The following is a 22,680-nucleotide window of genomic DNA, read 5'->3' on the forward strand; positions in this document are numbered from 1 at the left end:
CTCCCGCCTGTCCTCCTTAACGACGGTGGCCGCACTGGGAGGAAAAGCGCTGGACGCGCGTTCGAAAGGGGCAGTGCCTTAAAACAAGCCAGAGCTAGAGAGGCGGGCGCTGCGCGTGCGCAGAGGTGTAGTCGGGGGAAGGTGTGCTGAGGCTGGAGGTGAAGGCTCTGCGGCGGTGAGGTGAGGAGTGGCGTGGCCTGGCTTCGGCAGGCCAGGTTGGCGTTCGCGGCGGTGGCTGCCAGTGCTGCTGTGGTGGCCACTGAGGACATTGGTGCTGGTCTGGGGCTCGGGTGGTCGGAGATACCCCACAATTCGGCCTTCTCCAATCATCTTAGTCCAGAGTCTCCCGTCACAGGCCTGGACTGTACCCCACGCATTTGTTTGGGGGCCTTAAAGATAAGAGCAGTTGCCGGGGCGGTGGCGCACGCCTGTAATCCCAGCAGCTTGGGAGGCTGAAGCAGGAGGATGGCGAGTTCAAAGCCAGCCTCAAGAATAGCGAGGCGCTAAACAATTCAGTGAGACTCTGTCTCTAAATAAAATTCAAAAGAGGGCTGGGGATGTGGCTCAGTGGGTCGAGTGCCACTGAATTCAATCCCTAGTACCAGAAAGGAAAAAAAAAAAAAAAGATAAGAATAGTAATGATTTTGCCCATTTTTAACATAAGGAAACTGAATCCCAGACAACTGAAGAAGTAAATTGTCTAGGGTGTGATAACTGTTGCTACTGGATATCAGCCTTTTTCTTTATGCCAAAACTACATCCCAAACATCCTTACTTTATTTATTTATATATTGGGGGGGGGGGGGGTACCGGGGATTGAACCTAGGCCTTGTGCATGCAAGGCAAGCAAGCACTCTACCAACTAAGCTATATCCCCCAGCCCACCATCCTTACTTTAATACATACATGTGTGTGTGTGTGGTTGCATGCGTATGTATATAGATATCCACACATAGTTGGCTCTTGCGGAGAGGAGTAGTTATGTGGAAGATAGTAAACGTGGAGGTATTAAAACTCCCAAAATTCGATTTGGGAATTTCTATGTCGCTAGGGATTCTTGGGAAGAAAAAAATCACTTCTTTAGATCCCAGGTTGATTTTGTTGTTGTTTTTCCATCTTTAAAATTTAACTAGACCAGAAGACTGGTACTAACCTTTTGACCATGAACCTGTTGTTGTGTAGGGAACTCCCTCCTCCAAGGCTGCTTACCTCCACAAGTTGCTCCTTCTTGTTCCCACACAGTCCATTGGACCCTAAACTCTCAAAAGAATAAGTTACCAATTATTCCATAGTCTGAGCCTAAAAGATTTGAACAACCTGACAGAACTCATTAAATTCCTATTGTGTGACAGACACTTCACCATCAAAATGTGAAGCCTAAGAAGAAAGTCAATAAATATGTGATAAGGTTCAACAGTTCAGCTGGCCTTGGTGGCACTTGCATGTAATCCCAACAACTTTGGAGGTGAGTGCTTTACCACTGAGCTACATCCCTAGCCCCCATCATTTAAAAAAAAAAGAAAGAAAGAAAGAAAGAAAGAAAAATAATTTGAAACAAGAAACCTTTATTAGGACAAACAAGATGACGAATTTAATGCAACAGTGTTACTGAACTGCAGGTTGGATATGCCAAAAGTTTTTACTGGCAGACAAGCCATGAAATCTGCCTGGATTTCAGCTGGCTGGATTCCCTGCCAGCAAAAGAAATTAGCAAATGTTTGCTTAACAAAACCAACTCAATGGGGCCCAGGTTGTGGCCCAGTGGCAGAGCACTTGCCTTGGCACATGTGACACACTGGGTTCCATCCTTAACACTACATAAAAATAAATAAACAAAATATTGTGTCCATGTATAACTAAAAAAAATATTTTAAAAAAACTCAAGAAAATTTACCAGAACTCAAGAAAGTAAAGATAATATATATAGGGGCTGGGGATGTGGCTCAAGCAGTAGCGCACTCGCCTGGCATGCGTGCAGCCAGGGTTTGATCCTCAGCACCACATACAAACAAAGATGTTGTGTCCGCCAAAAACTAGAAAATAAATATTAAAATTCTCTCTCTTTAAAAAAAAATGAATAAACCTTTAAAGAAAAAAAAAGAGATAATATATATATATAACTGAATCCAGTATGGTTGCACCTGCCTGTAATCCTAGTGACTAGAGAGGCTAAGGTGGAAAGATCAAAAGTTCAAGGCCAACCTGAACAATTTAGACTCTGTCTCAAAATAAAAAATAGAATAAATGGGTTGGGGATGTAGCTCAGTGATAGAGCACCCCTGTTCGATCCCCAATACAAATAAATAATAAATAAATAAATACAACTATGAGAAGATAGAAAACCTAGAAAATGGGTCCAAAAAACTAAATATGAGTTCCAAAAGGCAATAATTGAGGCAGAGCAATAATAGTCAGTGAAAGAAAATCTACTCAATTGATGGGGATTTTTTGAACTTTCAGATTTAAAGAATTCATGAAATAGGTAAAAACAAAAGACAAATATGTTTAATTGAAAACTTCTGAGTTTTCCATGTACTGACATGGAACAGTCTTTGAGATGTATTGTTTAAAAAAAAAAAAAAAGATGTACTGTTAGTTGCTTTTCCTTTAAAAAGTTGTTTTCAGCTGGGCTTGGTGGCACACATCTATGCCTGTAATCCCAGCTACTGGAGAAGCTAAGGCAGGAGGATCACAAGTCTGATACCAGATTCAGCAACTTAGTGAGACCCTGTCTCAAAAATAAATAAAAAAAAAATTGGGCTTTGATGTAGCTCAGTGATAGAGCATCCCTGGGGAGTAACACACACACACACACACACACACACACACACGTTATATATACAGTTGATTCTGTGTGCCACAAAATCATCTGTTGTATTTGTAAATTTCTACATGAATATGTCAAAGAGGCGTGGAAAAATGCGTACCAACATTTCCAAGTAGTTGCCTTTGTGGAAGAGGGGATTTGATGGTAGAGAGTGAAGGCTCTGTATACTGCTGTAATGTTTTAATTTTTGTATTTTCTTTCGCAGTGCCAGGGATTAGACTCAGGACTTCCCTGATATAGGCAAGCCCTCTACCACTGAGCTATATTCTAAAACTCTGAATTCTTAAAATAGGGATTTGGTCACATAATATGTGGTTAACTGGGGGAAAAAAAAAGATGAATTTGGATAATGGAGGAGTGAGGAGTTCAGTTTTCAAAAATAAATAAATACAAGTCACATTTGCTGAGTACAAAGTAATAAAATTAGAAATAAATAACCAAAATTAAACAAAAAATTCTAACCACTTGGGCTGGGAATACAGCTCAGTTGGTAGAGTGCTTGCCTCTCATGCACAAGGCCCTGGGTTCGACCACCAGCACCACCAAAAAAAAAAAAAAAAAATTCTAACCACTTGTAATTTTTTCCCCTTTTTTTTTTTTTTTTTTACTGGGGATTGAACACAGAGGCACTTTGGCACTTTGCCACTGAGATACTTCCCCAGCCCTTTTTAAATTTTTTAATATATTTATTTATTTGGTTTTCTTGGGGGGGGGGGCGGGGGTACTAGGGATTGAACTCAGGGGCACTTGACCACTGAGCCACATCTCCAGCCCTATTTTGTATTTCATTTAGAGACAAGGTCCATGAGTTGCTAAGCGCCTTGCCATTGCTGAGTCTGGCTTTGAAGAACCCAAGATCCTCCTGCCTCAGCTCCCGAGCCACTGGGCTTAGACATGTACCACCACACCCACCTGTTTTTTATTTTTGAGATAGGGTCTTGCAAAGTTGCTGAGACTGACCTCAAACTTGCAATCCTCATGCCTCATCCTCCTGAGTTGCTGTGATTACAGGCTAGTACCACCAGTAGCTACTTATAATTTCATAAGTCATGGGTCAAAAAAGAAAACAAACAGGTCTAGGGTTGTGGCTCAGCAGTAGAACAGCACGCTCGAGGCCCAGGGTTTGATCCTCAGCACCACATAAAAATAAAATAAATAAAAGAAAAAAGAAAACAAAACAAAGAGTTGGGGATATTACCCAATGATACAGCACTTGCCTAACATGTTGCCCTGGGTTCCATCCCCAGCACTGGGAAAAAAAAGTAATGGATTCTCTAGAAATTAAGATAAAAAAATATATATTGCCAGATAGAATCCATGATATATCATTAAAACAGTAATCAGGAAAATATGTATCCTTAAATCCTTTTAGTATTTAAAAAATGAAATTAATTAGGTAAGCATTCAACAAATGTAAAAAAAGATAATAAAGGAAAATATGAGGAAAAGCATAAAGATAAAATCAGAAATTGATAAGAAAAAAACAGTATTTTTATATTGAAAAAAATGTTACTTGACAGATAGCACTTCTGAATTAATATAAAGAAATGACAATAGCTGGGCTTCCTGACACATACCTGTAATCCCAGCAGCCCAAGAGGATTGCTAGTTCAAAGCCAGCCTCAGGAATTTAGTGAGGTCCTAAGCCACTTAGAGAAACCTGTCTCAAAATAAAAAAAGGGCTGGGGATGTGGCTCAGTTGTTAAGCACCCCTGTGTTCAATCCCTGATTCCAAAAAACAACAACAACAAAAAGACTTTGTTGAACCTATACATTCTGAGGGGATTCATTGTCCTCAGGCTGGTAATCATAACAAAAAAACAGTTCTTGATAATAAATGAAAAACTCGGGCTGGGGCTGTAGGTCAGGGGCAGAGCGCTTGCCAAGCATGCGTGAGGCACTGGGTTCAATCCTCAGCACCGCATAAAAATAAACAAAATAAAGGCTTGCTGTCCATTTACTACAAAAAAAAATTTTTTTAATAAATTGAAGAACTCATTCTTCAGAAATAGACACTAAAGTGGACACATTTTTGACAAAAAAGAAAGAAAGGACATCTTAAATGGCTTATGAGGAACTGAAATTTAGCTCATTGAATCTCTGGTTTTCCTCTCAAATACTTGTTTCTTCACCAGTATTAAATCTCATTAATATATTACCATCAAAGTCAAAATCCTAGAGTTATTCTTGACACCTCTATCTCCCTCATTTGGTCCACAAGCAGTATATGTCTCTTCTATGTCTATAATGATCATATATGGAATCATCTCCCCAGCTTCTCCCCTTTTCTCTTGAAAACTCCCCTTTACTTCCACTCAAACTTTTTTTTTCCTTTTTTGTCTTTCTCATTGTTCTTCTTTCTTTCTCCCATCACTTCTTCTTTTACTGATCTTTTCCCAGGGATGCATAGATTTGAGACAGTCATACTCTTTTTTTTTTTTTTAATATTTATTTTTTTAGTTGTAGTTGAACCTTTATTTCACTTGTTTATTTATTTATTTTTTTTATGTGGTGCTGAGGATCGAACCCAGGGTCTCGCACGGAACCCAGGGTCTCGCACGGATGAGGCGAGTACTCTACCACTGAGCCACAACCTCACTATCATCAACAGGTGCTTTCTCATTTCATCTTTTGCTCTTCATTCCAATTCCCACAAATGTTCCATCCCTTCTCTCTTAGGTAGTAATTCTAATGTGTTTTAATATGTGTCTTTAAATATACATGTATCTTTGAATAATATAAAATGTTGTATGTATGTAAGTGTTTTAAATGTACATAATTGATATTGTGTTATGGATTTCATTATGTTTCTTTTTCATGTTTCTATAAATATTTCTGACTATTGCATAGTATTGTCTTAAACGACCTCACACCCTTGGCCACTGATTGTGGACCAAGATGGACCAGTCAAAGTCCTTACCCAGAATTTTTTGAACTGAAACTGAGAAAGAAAATCCCTCTCCAGTGTGGAAGCCATAAAATGTAAAACACAGGAGCTGTCAGCAGCCAAGTGTCCTACCATATGGAACCAGCTGGTCTGCAGTGAAAAAGAAGCCAACATGCAAAAAGCAGCAGAGGTGAGAATCAGAGAGTCCTAGAAGCCATTAAGTCCCTGGTTCCAGTTACTCCTGAAGCTTTATATATGCCTGTCTGCTTCCATGGTTTGCTCAACTTTTCTTGGATTCAGTGAGCCAGTAAATCTTGACAACCTCATCTTTAGTCTAAACTAGGTCAAATTGGGGTTCTATCATTTGCAACTAAGAGACCCAACTAATTCAAACTCCAAAGTCTTTTTATTTTTCCACAGTACCGTTTAATTAAAAGTAGTGAAAAAACACAAAATTTATAATTTTGACAACTTTTAAGTATATAGTTCTTTACTTAAATACATTCCGATTATTGTGCAACCAGTCTCCAAAATACTGTACCCATTAAACCTCTCCTCATTTTCCCAACCCCCAACCCCTGGCAACCACCCTTCCTTCCGTCTACAAATTTGACTTCTTTTGGTACCTCATATAAGTGGAATCATGTAGCAGTTGTCTTTTTGTGATTGGCTCATTTCACTTAGTCTAATGTCCTCAACATTCATCCATGTTAATAGCAGATATCAAAATTTCTTCCTTTTAAGGCCAAATAATATTCCATTGTGGGCTAGGATTGTAGCTCAGTGGTGGAGTGCTTGCCTAGCATGTGTGAGGCCCTGGGTTTGATTCTCAGCAAATAAAGGTCCATCAACAACTAAAAAAAATATTTAAAAAATAATAATATTCCATTGTGTATATATACCACATTATGTTTAGTCTTTTGTCAGCGTTTAGCAACTGTTGCTTCCACCTTTTGGTTACGAACATGGGTGTATAAATATCTGAGACCCTGCTTTTGATTCTTTTGGGTCTACATCTAGGATTGGGTTCTGGGTTTGTCTTTTTATTTTTTATTTTACTTTTTGTGGTATTGGGGGTTGAACTTAGAAGCCATTTACCAATGAGCCAAAACCCCAGTTCTTTTTACTTTGAGTTATTTGTAAGTTACTGAGGATGACCTTAAACTCTTAATCACAGAATTGTACCACTGTGTGCCAGGCTGTTTACTTTTTTACAGGAGCCTCCCATCCTAATGGGTGTGAGGTAGTAACCTTATTGTGGTTTTAATTTGCCTTTACCTGACGATTAGTGATTCTGAGCACTTTTTCATTTGCTTATTGGCCATTTGTAAATTCTCCTTGGAAAAATTTTTATTGAAGTTCTTTAGCCATTTTAATTGGGTTTGTTTCCAGTATCTTGGGGGTTTTTTGTTTTTACACTTTAGCCATCTAGGCCCCCTTTATCCTTCATATAGAGAACCAAAATACCCCTTCATTGGACTCCCTGATTCAACTCTTGTCCCCTTCCTTTTTATTCACCATAACATAGCCAGTTAGTTTTCTAAAACTAACTGGGCTTGGTGGTGCACACCTATCATATTTATTTTTTACATTATTTATTATACATCTGCCACAAGGATAGTAAGCTTCATGAGGGCAGGAACAAGCCTATTTTTCTAACACTATCTCCAGACCAAATAATAGCTAATATATAGAGGGTACTAAATATTTATTGATTAAAAAAAATGAATGAGCTGGGGTTGTGGCTCAGCGGTAGAGCACTCACCTAGCACGTGCGAGGCCCTGGGTTCGATCCTCAGCACCACATAAAAATAAAGATATTGTGCCCATCTACAACTAAAAAATAAAATATTAAAAAAACTCAGAGATTAGTGGCTGTTTTGAAACTTTATACTAATAAATTTGAAAATTTAAGGTCAATTGTTTTGTCACAAAATTTTATTATTTCTGGGTTGATTAAACTGTACATGTAATCCCAGCTATGTGGGAGGTGCAGGCAAGAGGATCATAAATTCAAGGCCATCTGGACAACTTAACAAGACCCTGGTTAAAATAAAACAAACAATATTTTTTAAAGGGTTGGGGCTGGGCACAGTGGTTTATACCTATAATCCCAGCAGCTCAGAAGGCTAAGACAGGAGGATTCCAAGTTCAACACCAGCCTCAGCAGTTTAGCAATTTGCCCAGACCCTGCCACAAAATAAATAAATTAAAAGGGCTGGGGGTGGGGGTGGAGCTGGGGTTGTGGCTCAGTGACACAGTGCTTGCCTCTCATATGTGAGGCACTGGGTTCCATCCTCAGCACCACGTAAAAATAATAAAGATATTGTGCCCATGTATAACTAAAAATACATTTAAAAAGTGGGGGGAGGCTAGGTATGTGGCTCAGTGATAAAGCTCCCCTGGGTCCAATCCCTGGTACCCAAAAACAACCACCAAACAATGGGGAAGGAAACAGCTGCACATTATTTACCTAAAGCCATCGTTATTGGCCTGTCAGTTGGTGACTCAAGATGGTCCACTTTGAATCCCAAGACTCAATAGGAAGAAATACTCTTCTTTTTTAATTGTTTGTTTTTAGGGTCTGGGGAGGGTTGTATGTTTTTTGTTTTGTGGTACTGGGGATTGAACCCAGGGATCTCACATGCTGGGCAAGCACTCTACCACTAAGCTGCATCCCCAGCCCTTCAGCAGCTAAGAGCTCCTGGATCCCTGTGAAAGCTAAGAATGAAGTCAGCTTAGAAAAGTGAGATCTGAAAAAAAAAAAAAAGAAAAGAAAAGTGAGATCTGAAAGCTAAAGTGCAATCTTTTTTTTTTTTTTGAGTCAGGGTCTCACTAAGTTGCCAAGGCTAACCTCAAACTTATCCGTCCTCCTGTCTCATCCTCATTAGTAGCTAAGATTACAGGTATGTGCCACCACCAACCCACAAGCCCAGTCTTGTTTATTTTTAACTTTGAAATAGGGTGTGGCTAAGTTGCAAAGGGCTTTACTATTTGTTGAGGCTGGCCTGGAACCTGTAATCCTCAAGCCTCTCAAGTCACTGGGATTACAGGTATGGTCCACTGTGCTCAGCTATAACCATGTCTTAAAAGTATTGTATGACCAACTATGTTAAACCACATCTGAAGCTAGGAAGAAGAAAAATATATATAAGGATGAGGAGGTATCAACTACAAAACTCAGTCTAACGAGGTAATCTAGTCAAGTGGCCTATTATGTAATAAATGTACAAAAGTTATTAGTATGTAATCATCAGCAAGTAATTTTGAAATCTAATGGGAAAAATACCTCAAAAGCAACAAAATTACATTGTACTTAGGAATAAATTTAATCAGATACATACAAGACATGTAACTATGAAAACTCTTGAGAAATCTAAAGCACCTCAGCACCACGTACAAATAAAGATGTTGTGTCCGCCGAAAACTAAAAAATAAATATTAAAATTCTCTAAAAAAAAAAAATTAAAGTTGACAGAAGAGAGCCAGGTACACTTGTAATCTCAGTTAAATCAGGAGGCTGAGATAGGAGAGTTGTAAATTTGAAGCCAACCTGGGCAATTTAAGAAGACTCTTTCTCAAAATAAAAAGGGCTGGGGGATAGGGTTATAGCTCAGTGGTAGAGTGCTTGCCTAGCACATGTGAGGCACTGAGTTCAATTCTCAGCACCACATAAAAATAAATATTGTGTCCATCTACAACTAAAAAAAATACTTTAAAAAGGGGGGGTGGTTTAGGAGTCCCTGCGCATTTGCGCACACCTGTAATCCTAGCAGCTCTTGAGTTCAAAGCCAGCCTCAGCAATTTAGAGAAGCCCTAAGCAACTCAGTGAGACCCTGTCTCTAATAAAATACAAAATATGGCTAGGGATGTGGCTCAGTGATTGAATGCCCTTAGTTCAACCCCTGGTACCTGCTCCTTCCCCCCAAAAAAAGGGCTAGGGATGTAGCTAAAATGGTAGAGTACCTGCAGGTTCAATCTCCACTATCACAAAAAATAAAAAGATTTGACTAGGCTGGGACTGTAGATTAGTGACAGAGCACTTGCCTAGCATGTGTGAGGCACTGGGTTCAATCCTTAGCACCACATATAAATAAATAAAGGGGGCTAGGGTTACAGCTTAGTGGTAATTGCCTAGCACATGTGAGGCACTGGGTTCAATCCTCAACACTACATATAAATAAAGGCATTGTATCCATCTACAACAAAAATTATTTTTTAAAAAGTAAAGGAGTTCTATCCATCTACACCTACCAAAAAAAATTTTTTTAAAGGATTTACTAAAGAACAACTTGCCAGTAAATATACAGAAAAATGTTCATTCACAGAAATTAATGTAAATTAAAACTACTAGACATTTAAATTGACAGATAAAATGATATAGCAAGGATGAAGGAACATGGACATTCTTAACTGCTGTCGGAAGTATAAATTAATGTGCTGTACAGCCCTTCTGGATATCAGTTTGGCAGTTAAGTATCAAGTGTCTTATAAGACTGACACACTACCTGCTGCACTTCAAGTGAATTAAATTTGTGCAGGCCTTTTGATGCAGAAAGCTATTTAGTGAAATCTACTCTAAAGATGTATTGAAGTACAGAAACATCTCTAAACATTCAAATAAGAGTTACGTAAAAGTTAAATTATGGTGTTTTTTGTTTTCCAGCACTGGGGATTGAACCCAGGGATGCTTTACCACTGAGCTACATCCCAGCCTTTTTTTTTATTTTTTTGAGAGAGAGTCTCACTAAATTGCCCAAGCTACCCTTGAATTTGCAGTCCTGCCTCAGCCATCCAAACTTCTGGGATTACAGGCATAAGCCGCCTCACCTAGCTAAAGTATGGTATTTTTGTGAAAGGAATATAATGAAGTCATTTTAATGTAGCTGGGTGTGGTGGCATGCACCTGTTGTCCCAGCATTCAGGAGGTTGAGGTGGAAGACTCACTTGAGTCTAGGAGTTGGAACCAGCCTGGTCAACATAGTAAGGCACCATCTCAGAGAGAGGGAAAAAAAAAGTGGGGCTGGGCACAAATATGTCTCTTGATAAGATACAGATATTCATAATATTGTTTGCAAGTATTCAACTGAGACCAATCTCTCAGTCTCAGTGAATCAGCCAAGAGGAGAGTTTTTTTTTTATTTTAACATAGAAATAATGTATATTAGCACATCTACATATAATTACTTTCTGTAGAATTGGAGATACACCATATAAGGTATACATTTCTGTTTGTGCAGGACTATCACATGCTTTTAGGGATTTTCACACTACTCAAAATATGCACATATCCCATTATTTGTTATTCATTTTCTTATTGATAGACACTTTATACTTTTCTGCTTTCTGCTATTATAAATAATAGTGCAATAATATTCTTATAATTTTGCATTTATGTATATTTATGAGTATTTTTGTAGATAGACCAAAGTATGCACATTTTCAATTTTGACAGATCACTGTCAACTTGTCAGCCTCAAAAAGCTGTACCAATTTATACTTCCATCAAGTACATGTGAAAGCACCAATTTTGCTAAACTATCTTTGCTATTGAAATTTATCACGTTTTCTTTCCAGTTCCATAATCTAATTAATGAAAATTGAATCTTATGATCACATTTATTTGCACTACTGAATACTAATGAGGATAGCATATATACATTTTTTTCTTAAATGGGGAAGAAAATTAAAAAGCCTCAGAGAAAAAGATTGGAACACCTAAGTTTGTCTATATAATGCTACATATAGGAACAGTTAAAAGATAAGCAATAAATTAAAAGTACATCTGTATCAGTAAAATACTTAATTTTTTGAAAGTGTCCCATTAACTCATAGGAAAGAAAAATAACAGTAGAAAAATTTAGGGAGTACATAAACAGGATTTCTCAGTTAAAAATGCTATTGACCAATAAGAAAATATAAATGCTATCCTCATTAGGAGGAGACTTTTGATCGGCCAGCCTGAAGCAGCCATATAAGACTGAGATTAAGGGATCAGTCAGGAGCAGTGGCACATGTCTGTAATCCCAGTGACTCAGAAGGCTGAAGCAAGAGGATCTCAAGTTTGAAGCCAGCCTCAGCAATTTAGCAAGACCCTAAGCAATGTAGCAAAACCCTGTCCCTAAAATAAAGGGCTGGAGATATTGCTCAGTGGTAAAGCACCCCTGGGTTCTTAAAAAAAAAAAAAAAAATTAAGGGATCAAAAGTTTCGAGGGAAAAATGAGAGAAATCTGGGGGTGAAGGGAGAGATACTAAGTATCAAAGGAAGTGCCCATAAACTGTAGAAATGCAGGAAGCACCCAGAACAATTGCAATTCCTTAATGACATCCCCTTGGCTAGCATCCTTGAACCCTGCCCTTGTAACATAAGGGCAGTGCACAAGCACAGGGAAAACTGGTGAGAAATTCTGCAGCTCCACTAGACACTATGGTGCATGCCTGTAGGCTCGGGAGGCTGAGGCAGGAGGATCCTAAGTTCAAAGCCAGCCTAAGCAACTTAGGCTCTAAGCAACTTAGTGAGACTCTGTCTCTAAATAAAATATAAAAAGGGCTGGGGATGTGGGGATTGAACCGAGGGACACTTATCCCAGCCACATCCCCAGCCCTTTTTATTTTTTGAGTCAGTATCTTGCTAAATTGCTTAGGACCTCACTAAGTTGCTGAGGCTGGCTTTGAACTTTCGCTCCTCCTGCCTCAGCCTCCCAAATTACTGGGATTACAGATATGCAACACGCCCAGTAAAAAAAGAAAAGATTTTTTAAAATAAAAATTTAGGTCAGGCATGGTGGCATGCACTAGTAGTCCTAGTACTCAGTAAGCTGAAGTAGGAGAATCCCTTGAGCCCAGGAGTTAGAGACTAGCCTGGGCAACATAGCAAGACCCTGTTTCAAAACTAAACAAAAGGCAAAAATTGCATATTTATTTTGAACCCAATTCATTCAAGCAGCTTCACAAAATGCTTTTCATCAGATACAGACCAGTGGCAGTGTCAAGAGATATATGGTATGAGTGAGGGAATGACTTTAGCTTCCATAAGTAACATCAGTTTGTTTCCTATAAAGCTTCACCAAAAAACTTAATTTCCGTTACAAGTCACAGAAATTCTGGCATTCCAGGAATGGAGACAGTTCCACATAGAACCACAATCCCCATTTCTCTTCTGTATTACGCATTTTCAAAGCCTTCAACAAATACATTTTTATCAGACTTTGTTTTGACCTCTTGCTTATTCTTGGGTTTCAGAACCATGTGTGCTCACTACTGCATCTCCTTTGCTGATGTTGAAAAAGCTCACATCAACATTCGAGATTACATCCATCTCACACCAGTGCTAACAAGCTCTATTTTGAATCAAGTAGCAGGACGCAATCTTTTCTTCAAATGTGAAGTCTTCCAGAAAACTGGATCTTTTAAGGTAAAAGTTTCTTTTGTTAGTGTATTGTGAATGTTTTCAAATCCTCTTATGTGTAAATCTATTTGATTCTCCAGACCATCCAGGGATTTAGGAGGATCACAAGTTTGTGGTTGGCCTCAACGATTTAGTGAGACCCTATCCAAAATATAAAATAAAAGGGGCTGGGGATGTCATTCAGTGGTGAAGTGCCCCTGGGTTCAATCCCCAATACCAAAAAAATAACTTATAACATTTGAAATAACAGGGTGCAAAAATTTTAAGTTCTGATTACCTAGCATCATAGTGTTGATAAGCCACTTAATCTAAAAATCCCTTATAAAAGGATTATATACACATATGGGGGGATATTTGGATAATTATACTATACATAATCATTTATTTATTGTCTAAAATAGGACAAAGGGAGAATTTCTAATGAAAAAAACCAGGACAATGCAGTGACATGTACCTGTAGTCTCAGCTACACTGGGATCTCAGCATGAAGATCATTTGAGCCCAGGAATTCAATGCCAGCCTGGGCAACACAGTGAGACCCCATTTTTCTCTCACTTCCCCCCCCATACTGGGTATTGAATGCAGAACGCCTTGTATTTAATAGACATGTACTCTCCTCTTAGCTTTGTCCAAAACACTTTTTTTTTTCCTTTTTCTTTTTCTTTGAGGTCTGCATAGGATGGCCTGGAACTTAAAATCCTTTTGCCTCAGCCTCCCTCCCTTACCCCAGTAGCTGGGATTACAGGTATTTGCCACCATGTCCAGTGAGATCCTTTTTCTTTTTTAGAAAAAGACAGCCAGGTGTGGTGGCTCTGGAGCCTCAGGGAGGAGGATCGTAAGTTCAAAGCCAGCCTCAGCAATTTAGCAAGGCCCTAAGCAATTCAGTGAGACCCTATCTTTAAATAAAAAATACAAAAAAGGTCTGGAGATGTAGCTCAGTGGTTAAGTGCCCCTGGGTTCAATACCCAGTACCAAAAAAAAAAAAAAAAAAAACCAGCCAGGGCTGGGGTTGTGGCTCAGCAGAGCACTTCCCTAATATATGCGAGGCCCCGAGTTCTATCTTCAGCACCACATAAAAATAAACAAACAAAATAAAGATATTGTGTGCAAATACAACTAAAAAAAATTTTAAAAAACAACAGCCAGGCATGGTGGTGCACACCTGTAATCCCAGTGGCTCAGGAGGCTGAGACAGGAAAATCGCAAGATCAAAGCCAGCCTCAGCAACTCAGAGAAGCCTTGTCTCTTAATAAAATACAAAAAGGGGCTGAGGAGTGGCTCTGTGGTTTAATCTCCAGTACCAACAAAACAAAAAATAAAACAAAACAAAACAAAAAAAACGACAAAAATAGACATCAACCTGGACTATTTCAGGCAAAATGAAGTGTATGTAACCCAGGTTTAAGCATCCATTTTGTGTCAACTTGCTACATAAACACACTGATTGATACCTTTTGAATATAAAAGTTCTAAATCTAGCCAAACACTCCATAATAAAATCTTTTTCTACAAAATGTCAATGCCTTCCCTATGCATAGATATGCTTCTTTGTGTTAACTTACTACCAAAATCTTCTGATCATTAGGTGAGCTTTAAGATCCTTTCAGGGGGTATAGTACCTATTAACTGAAGAGGTGGTTTTGGTTTTTGTACTGGGGATTGAGCACCATGGGTGCTTTATCACTGAGCGGCATGGCATCCTCAGTCCTTTTTATTATTATTATTATTATTTTTAAATACTGAGACAGTATCAAAAATATTGAGATAGGGTCTCACTAATTTGCCCAGGCTGGATTTAAACTTGGCATCTTCCTGCCTCAGCCTCTGAAATAGCTGGAATTACAGGTGTGTACCACTACACCTGACTTAGCACATGTAATTATATACAGTGTGTAATACTTAAAAAGAAACAGCTTACTGATGTATTTACTATACTTTTTTTTTAATATTTGTTTTTTAGTTGTAGGTGGACACAATAACCTTTATTTTATTTTTATATGGTGCCTAGGATGGAACCCAGTGCCTCACATGTGCTAGGCAAGCACTTCTACTGCTGGGCCACAACCCCAGCTCCCTATACTACACTTATTATTGTATTAGAGTATACACCTCTTTTATTTTACTTATGTTTTTGGTGGTGTTGGGTCCTCCTGCATGCTCAGGACATGCTCTACCACTAAACTATGTCTCCAGTCCTGTTTCTACTTAAAAAAAAAAAAAAAAAAGTTGGGGGAACCTGCAGGATGGTGCATGCTTGTAATCCCAGAAATTTGGGAGGATAATAAATTCAAGGCTAATCTCTACAATTTAAGGTTCTAAGCAACTTGTGAGACCCTGTCTCAAAATAAAAAGTGTTAGTGATGTGGTTCAGTGGTAGAGTGCCTCTGTGTTTTTTTTTTTTAAAAAAGGATGGGTTATGGATATACCTCAATGGCAGAGAACCTTTGAGAGTTCAATCATGGGGGGGGGGGGGGTGGGAACCATGTTGAGCTGGGAGGATGGAGTTCAGCTATACAGCATTTTTAAAAAACATTTATTTTTTAGTTGTAGGTTGACAAAATACTTTTTTTTTAAAATGTGGTGCTGAAGATTGAACCCACTGCCTCAAGCATAGTAGGCAAGTGCTCTACCTCGAAGCCACAACCCCAACCCCTATAAAGCATTTATTTTTGAGACCCTAAGTTTGGTCCCAGCACTACCAAAAAAAAAAAAAAAAAAAAAGCTTACAGAATAAGGATGTAAAGAGAAAATATTTTTTTAGAGAGAGAGAATTTTTAATATTTTTTTTCAGTTTTCGGTGGACACCTTTATTTTATGTGGTGCTGAGGATCGAACCCAGTGCTCTGCGCATGCCAGGCGAGCGTGTTACCGCTTGAGCCACATCCCCAGCCCAAGAGAAAATATTTTTGTACAGCTAAATGCACTATGTTTTAAGCTAAGAATTATTATAAGAGTTGAAACGCTAAGCAAATCTAATTAAGTAAAAAAATAATTACACTGTTAGGGTTAGTTTATTATTTTAGAAAAATATCGTTTTAAAGTCAGGCATGATAGCATATGCCTGTAATCATAGCTGCTGGGGAGGCTCAGGCAGAAGAATCCCAAGTTTAATGCCAATTTAGGCAATTTAGCAAGACCTTTCTCAAAATAAAACAAGGGTACTGCTAGGTTCTATCCCTAGTACTTAAAAAAAAAAAAAAAGAAAGAAAGAAACTGTTAATAAATTTAGTGTAGCTTGAGTGTTTACTCTTCAGTAGTGTACAAGGTCTTATATATTGTCCTATACAGGTATATATATCATTTTTTATTTATTTATTTTTTTTTTTTGGAGGGGGGCCCTGGGGATTCAACCCAGGTGCACTGTATCACTGAGCTATATCCCCAGTCCTTTTCATTTGTTGAGATAGGGTCTTGCTAAATTACTAAGATTGACCTCAAATTTGTGATCCTCTTTCCTCATTCTCGAGTTGCTGTAATTACAGACTTGTACCACCATACCCAGCTACAATTTTTATCTTTTATATTATTTTTACAGTACTTTCCTGTTTCTGTACACAAATACTTACCATTGTGTTACAATTACCTATAGTATTCAGTTTAGTACAGTAATATGCTGTACAGGTTTGTAGCTTAGGAGCAATAGGGTATACCACACTTCCTAGGTTACATAGTAGGCTCTATGATGTTTGCACAATGAAATTGCCTGAGAATGCACTTCTCAAACTTGTTCCCATCAGGGAACAAGTAAGGGATGCATGACCATACATTAATTCACCATCCCTCTTTTCCAGATTCGTGGGGCACTTAATGCCATCAGAGGCTTAATTCCTGCCACCTTAGAAGGGAAGCCCAAAGCTGTTGTTACTCACAGCAGTGGAAATCATGGCCAGGCTCTCACTTACGCTGCTAAACTGGAAGGTACTTGATAACTTCTCAAGGTAGTCATCAGATTGAGTGGAAAAGTGTCCTTAATTTTCATTCAGAATGGTGATAGCTATGGGGTCAATTTCCAAAGGAGTCTCTGATTACAAGCAAAATGAACAAAAGTTTCTATCCAAAATTCTCCTGACTTGTGCTCACATGTTTTTCCTCTCCCAGGGATTCCTGCTTATATTGTGGTACCCCACACAGCTCCCAACTGTAAAAAACTGGCAATACAAGCCTATGGAGCCTCTATAGTTTACAGTGAACCGAGCGACGAGGTAAAGAAAGCAGTGTTCAGCACCACCTAAACAGCTTCATTTGACCAACCACTCTTCCTACTATACTGGATGCTCCTTCTCAGTCTTGTTTCCTCTTCACCTCTGTTAGCACACCCAAACTTTTCTCTATCTATACTCATTTGTATCACTTTAAATTTTCACCTCTACTCCAATACCTCCAGACTTGTATACCCAACAGCTACCCAACTTTCTCACTTGAATATCTTAAAGCTACTCAAACATCTCAAAAGTTACTGTTTCTCCACCTTACCTCCCCAATACTAGGGATTGAATTCAAGTGCACTCTACCACTGAGTCTCATTTCCAGCCCTTTCTTTATTTTTGAGACAGAGTCTCACCATGTTGCTGAGGCTGGAACTTTTGCTCCTCCTCCTTCAAAATCACTAGGAGTAAACCAAGCCCATCTATAAAGTAACTGTATCTAAAACAAAACTCCTCATCTTACTCCCCAAATTGTTCCCCTTTGTCTTCATCTTGGTAAATGGCAATTTATCCTTTTAGTTGCTAGAGGAAATCAACACTATTACACCCCACATCCAATTCTGTCCTTTCAAAGTGTTTTCACAATCCAACTAGTAACAAGCCTCCATTAACCATCCTTATTCAGATCATTACCTACATTCAGTAGCCTAACTGGACTCTGCTTCCAGTCTTGCTTCCTGTAGCAAGAACAACAGAACTTCCATTTATTTAGAATTTCTCAAATCTTCCCATGGTTTCCCACTTCATACAATGGAAATCAGATTTTGCTTTTATTTTGGGGCTGGAGATTGAATCCAGGTCCTGGCCCCATGCTAAGCACTAAGCATATACTCTGAGCTACAAACCCCCAACCAAAGTTCTTATAATCATTTTCAGCCTAGATGAACTAGCCCTTTGTTCTGAGGGGGTAAGGGGGTAACCAGGGATTGACTCCAGCCCATTTGAGATGGGGGTCTCACTAATTTGCTTAGGGCTTCACTAAAAAGCTGAGGCTAGCTTTAAACTTGAAATCCTCCTGCCTCAGCCTCCAGAGTGGCTAGAATTATAGGCCATGCCACAGCACCTGACCCATTGCTATTTTGTTGAGGGGAGGGTGTGGGAGGGGTACCAGGGATTGAACTTAGGGCTCTCACCCCTAAGCCACATCCCCAACCCTATTTTGTATTTTAGAGTTTCACTGAGTTGCTTTAGTGCCTCACTGTTGCTGAGGCTGCCTTTGAACTCATGATACTCCTGCCTCAGCCTCCCGAGTTGCTAGGATTAGGTGTATACCACCACACCCAACTCCATTGCTGTTTTTCTTGGGTCATCTTATCTTATGCCAATCACACTAACTTCTTAGCATTTCCTTAGAAAGACCACTACCCATTTTGGACTCTCTGACCCTATTACCACCTCTTTAAAATATTCTAGAGATCTACTGCACTTGTATAATTTGTCACTTTATCGTAGATGTTTCCTGAGCAGTCTTTGTAAGATAAAATTTGTTTTTCTCCATAGTACTTAGACATACATATATTCACTTATATCCCACCCCTATCCTAAAGATATAACTTCTTGAGGGCAGGATTTTTGTTCACCGCTTTACTTATCCCCAGGGACTAAACAAAGTCTGGGAAAAAGTAAGTAGTCAATAGCATTAAAATGACTGAAACTTCTTGGGAACTTTATTAAATGCCTAACTTAGAAAGCTAAATTAATGTACTCTTTTAGTCCAGAGAAAAGGTTACAAAAAAAATTTTGGAAGAAACAGAAGGCATCATGGTACATCCCAACCAGGAGCCTGCGGTGATAGCTGGGCAAGGCACAATTGCCTTAGAAGTGCTGAGTCAGGTAAAACAGCCTAGTTACTTCTTCATATTTTACTGGTGACACTGTTTTGACATACAAAACCGCTCATTAATTGGCCTACTTGTACTTTGTTTTTACAAAAGGTTCCCTTGGTGGATGCACTAGTGGTTCCTGTAGGGGGAGGAGGAATGGTTGCTGGAATAGCAATTACTGTTAAGGTGAGAAGACACCTTCTGGAAGACTTCCTGCCTTAGGCAAAAAGGACTTTAGATACCTAATTCAACATTATCCCCAAATGGCCATTCCTAGAGATGGAAAGCCTTTCCCTGACTTACTACCCTCTTCATGTATGACAAATTTACAGCATAAAAGCACCTTACAGTCCTTTCCCTGGATCCATCTCCATTATTATTCACACCAGGTACTACCTTTCCCAAAATGACCAAAACCAATTGTGATCCAGGCATCTAAAACCCAGTATTAGACATACAATTTATTTATAAAGTGCTTGAAGGTCATGTTTTCATTACATCCATCAAAAGGAAGACTCTTACACAGCCAGAAATGCCCTTTTTCCCCTATTCTGCATACTTTATTTTAAGCATGTAGGTAATGCTGTAGTTAGTTGTAAGATGTCTAATATTCCTCTTCCAGGCTCTGAAACCTAGCGTGAAGGTATATGCTGCTGAACCCTTGAATGCAGATGATTGCTACAAGTCCAAACTGAAAGGGGAGCTGACCCCCAATCCTTATCCTCCAGAAACTATAGCAGATGGTGTCAAATCCAGCATTGGCTTAAACACCTGGCCTATTATAAGGGACCTTGTGGATGATGTCTTCACTGTCACAGAGGATGAAATCAAGGTAAGGCTCCAAGAGGAAAAAACCTATAATAGTACAACTTTAATTAAGCAAGACAACCTTCTCCTACTCGGAGTAACCACAGGGTGATTTCATGACCTATGGGAGGGTACCCAAGCTGTATTAGGACAAACCTCTGAGGCAAGCAGAGATAAGATGAAAGTTGTGTTCTCCACTGGCAAACACACATGCATTAGCAACGAGAAAATTCAGACTGGGCATATATCTTCATTTGGCCTATAGAATTAAACCTTTCCCCTTCTCCTGTTTTGCTAATCCTTACTCACTTCTATACCAACAGTATGCAACCCAACTGGTTTGGGAAAGGATGAAACTACTCATTGAACCTACAGCTGGTGTTGGAGTGGCTGCTGTGCTGTCTCGGAATTTTCAAGCAGTTTCTCCAGAAGTAAAGAACATTTGTATTGTTCTCAGTGGTGGAAATGTAGACTTAACCTCCTTAAGTTGGGTGAAGCACGCTGAAAGGCCAGCTCCTTATCAGTCTGTTTCTGTTTAATTTATATAAAACAAAGAGATGGGCTTCAGTGTCTCTCTAGATACATGAAATTTTTGTTTTTCATGTTCCCCTCAGGCAGGGCAGCTCAGTGGCAGAGCACTTGCCTGGTATGTGCAAGGACCCAAGTTTGATCCCCAACACCAAAACATCTTCTTGTAAAGTTTTCAAAGTCCTAATGGAGTACAGATATTTCAGTATATTTAATAATTTTCTTAGACTAAGTAGAAAAACTTCCATACTGAGCCAAGATCTTTTGTAAACAGGACAGCATACTGATGGACTAAAGTATAAACTACGAACTGCTCAGTCACAACCTGTAGGCCCATCTTTATAGTGCTAATTATTAACAATAAGACAGAATCCTATTGAATCCATTACTCCATGTCCAATTCAGGCACTGTTGAAGAAATCTCACTTTTCACCCAAGGTACTGGTTCTGGTACATATGGATCGTAAGTCCATTTAGGGAAAACTCGTTTATAAAGATTCATCAGTACTGTGTCCTGAGATTTTAGCTTCCCATCAAAACTGCATTTCATATGGCCATGGGTACCTAGAAACAAATATAACAAAATTGGTCAAATTAAAAAAAAAAAAATTAAAGTAGTAAACTTCCAACACAATAGCTATTTAATAGCATAGAGGAAATCTATATAAAATCCCAAATTCCACATTTTCTTACCTAAAGGCTCCCTGATGTGTCCTCTACGGCCCCACTTTGTTCTCAGTTCCACTGGTTTAAACCATAGCACATCCTCTTAGAATGGAGCATACAAAAGACCAAAATGAAACATTTACTCATAATGTAAACACAACCCTCACACCATAAAAGCAATCAGATCCCATCCTTTTCCTTTGTACCTACCTCTATTAAAGAACATATAACGTACTACTGCCATCTTAGTGAAAATTTTGAAAGGATGACCACTCAGAACAACTCTCTTGATGACCATTCTATCTGGATCCACTGACAACAGATGGCCTGTGGCAACAAGGCTGTGCATTCCTAAAGGAGAAAAGGAAAACAACTATTCAGGAGTTTTCAGGCCAAAGCCTTCCTTTATTGCTCTGTTCACTTAAGAGAACGATGCAATATTTTCTTGGAGAAACTACAGTAGGAAAGCACAATGCTATCCTGGTCCACAGTAAACCACTAAATGCTATTCCTGCTAAGCCTGTCCCCTAAACATAGCACTCTAAGTAGCCCCTAGTGATTAGCTAAGGTCTACACAGCAAGATAAAACCCAGTTTACCATCCCACAGTGGCTTCAACTCACTGTGAGAGAAAGACTGGTATATCACTATCTTCTCTATTTGCCTTCCAAATCAAAACACAGAATCGAGAACAGTGATAATCCTATTAAGGACCTGTAAGCCTGTTCACCTCTGTGAACTCAACTTACCGTTGCTTTTCTGCTTGAAAAGCAGCACAGATGCAGGAGGAAAAGTAATTGGTGCATATACCGTCACCACCAAGGCCGCATCAGCAGTCAAGAATCTCTGAAGTTTATGTTTATCTGCTGCCAAAATAAAGGATAAAAAAGAAAAGCCGAAACATTTTGAGGTAATCCAGAGGCCTATGAAAAGCATGTGAGGCAAGCACTCTAGCAACTGAGCTATATTATATTCACAGTCTCAGCTTATGTTTCTTTACCCCAAGAAATTTTTCCTGTAAACACAATTGATATATTTAACCCAGTCCTACCCATGATTTTTCTTTTTTTTTTTTTAAATATTTATTTTTAAGTGTAGATGGACACAACACAATGCCTTTTATTTTTAGGTGGTGCTGAGGATCAAACCCAGGTCCTGCCCGTGCTAGGTGAGCACTCTAAGCCACAATCCCAGCCCCTACCCATGATTTTTTAACTGAAGACAAAATCTTAGAGCTTAGCATGGTCTCACACACCTGTAATCACAGCTACTAGGGAAGCTGAGGCAGGAGGATGACAAGTTCAAGGCTGTGGGCAATTAGTGAGACCCTGTCTCAAAATAAAATAATTAAAAGGGCTGGGAATGTAGCTCAGTTATAAAAGTACCCCTAGGCCCAAGCCCTACTAAAGCTTTTAAGAAAAAAAAGTTCTCCAGGTGAATTCTACTGCTCAACACCCCTACCTCATATGAGAATCAGTGCTTTATTGAGACTCCTAGATCCATCAGCTCTTAGTCTTGCACAGGGACTGG

General features: G+C 39.1%; 2 protein-coding genes across 16 annotated transcripts in view; one reads left to right on the top strand and one right to left on the bottom strand.

Moving 5' to 3' along the window:
• Srr (serine racemase) overlaps positions 1 to 22,680 on the top strand; it is a 26,467-nt gene continuing 3,787 nt past the window's right edge. For 2 of the 14 annotated variants that reach the window (XR_009226980.1, XM_046446958.2), the window contains exons 1-10: positions 1 to 180; positions 5,678 to 5,904; positions 12,957 to 13,128; positions 16,914 to 17,040; positions 17,221 to 17,324; positions 19,041 to 19,160; positions 19,262 to 19,336; positions 19,773 to 19,982; positions 20,281 to 20,388; positions 22,280 to 22,318. Coding sequence is in view for 13 of the 14 variants with exons in the window: in XM_046446958.2 (XP_046302914.1) it covers positions 12,961 to 13,128; positions 16,914 to 17,040; positions 17,221 to 17,324; positions 19,041 to 19,160; positions 19,262 to 19,336; positions 19,773 to 19,982; positions 20,281 to 20,388; positions 22,280 to 22,318 (951 nt within the window). In the remaining variant the exon portion in view is untranslated. Of the gene's footprint in view, positions 181 to 809; positions 1,466 to 5,346; positions 5,439 to 5,677; positions 5,905 to 12,956; positions 13,129 to 16,913; positions 17,041 to 17,220; positions 17,325 to 19,040; positions 19,161 to 19,261; positions 19,337 to 19,772; positions 20,530 to 22,279; positions 22,319 to 22,680 lie in introns of those variants that run through there. The other 12 variants (XM_058580086.1, XM_058580087.1, XM_058580083.1 and 9 more) reach the window with 11 other exon arrangements.
• Tsr1 (TSR1 ribosome maturation factor) overlaps positions 20,804 to 22,680 on the bottom strand; it is an 11,439-nt gene continuing 9,562 nt past the window's right edge. The window contains exons 13-16 of one of the 2 annotated variants that reach the window (XM_046446949.2): positions 21,900 to 22,013; positions 21,362 to 21,502; positions 21,179 to 21,253; positions 20,804 to 21,049 (exon numbers count right to left, since the gene is read on the bottom strand). In XM_046446949.2, the coding sequence (XP_046302905.1) occupies positions 20,871 to 21,049; positions 21,179 to 21,253; positions 21,362 to 21,502; positions 21,900 to 22,013 (509 nt within the window). In that variant the 3' untranslated portion in view covers positions 20,804 to 20,870. Of the gene's footprint in view, positions 21,050 to 21,178; positions 21,254 to 21,361; positions 21,503 to 21,899; positions 22,017 to 22,680 lie in introns of both variants that reach the window. The other variant, XM_046446947.2, reaches the window with a different exon arrangement.

Source organism: Marmota monax, unplaced genomic scaffold, assembly GCF_021218885.2.
Source record: "Marmota monax isolate L192 unplaced genomic scaffold, Marmota_monax_Labrador192_F-V1.1 WCK01_AAM20220418_F8-fsc00138, whole genome shotgun sequence".
Lineage (NCBI taxonomy): Eukaryota > Metazoa > Chordata > Mammalia > Rodentia > Sciuridae > Marmota > Marmota monax.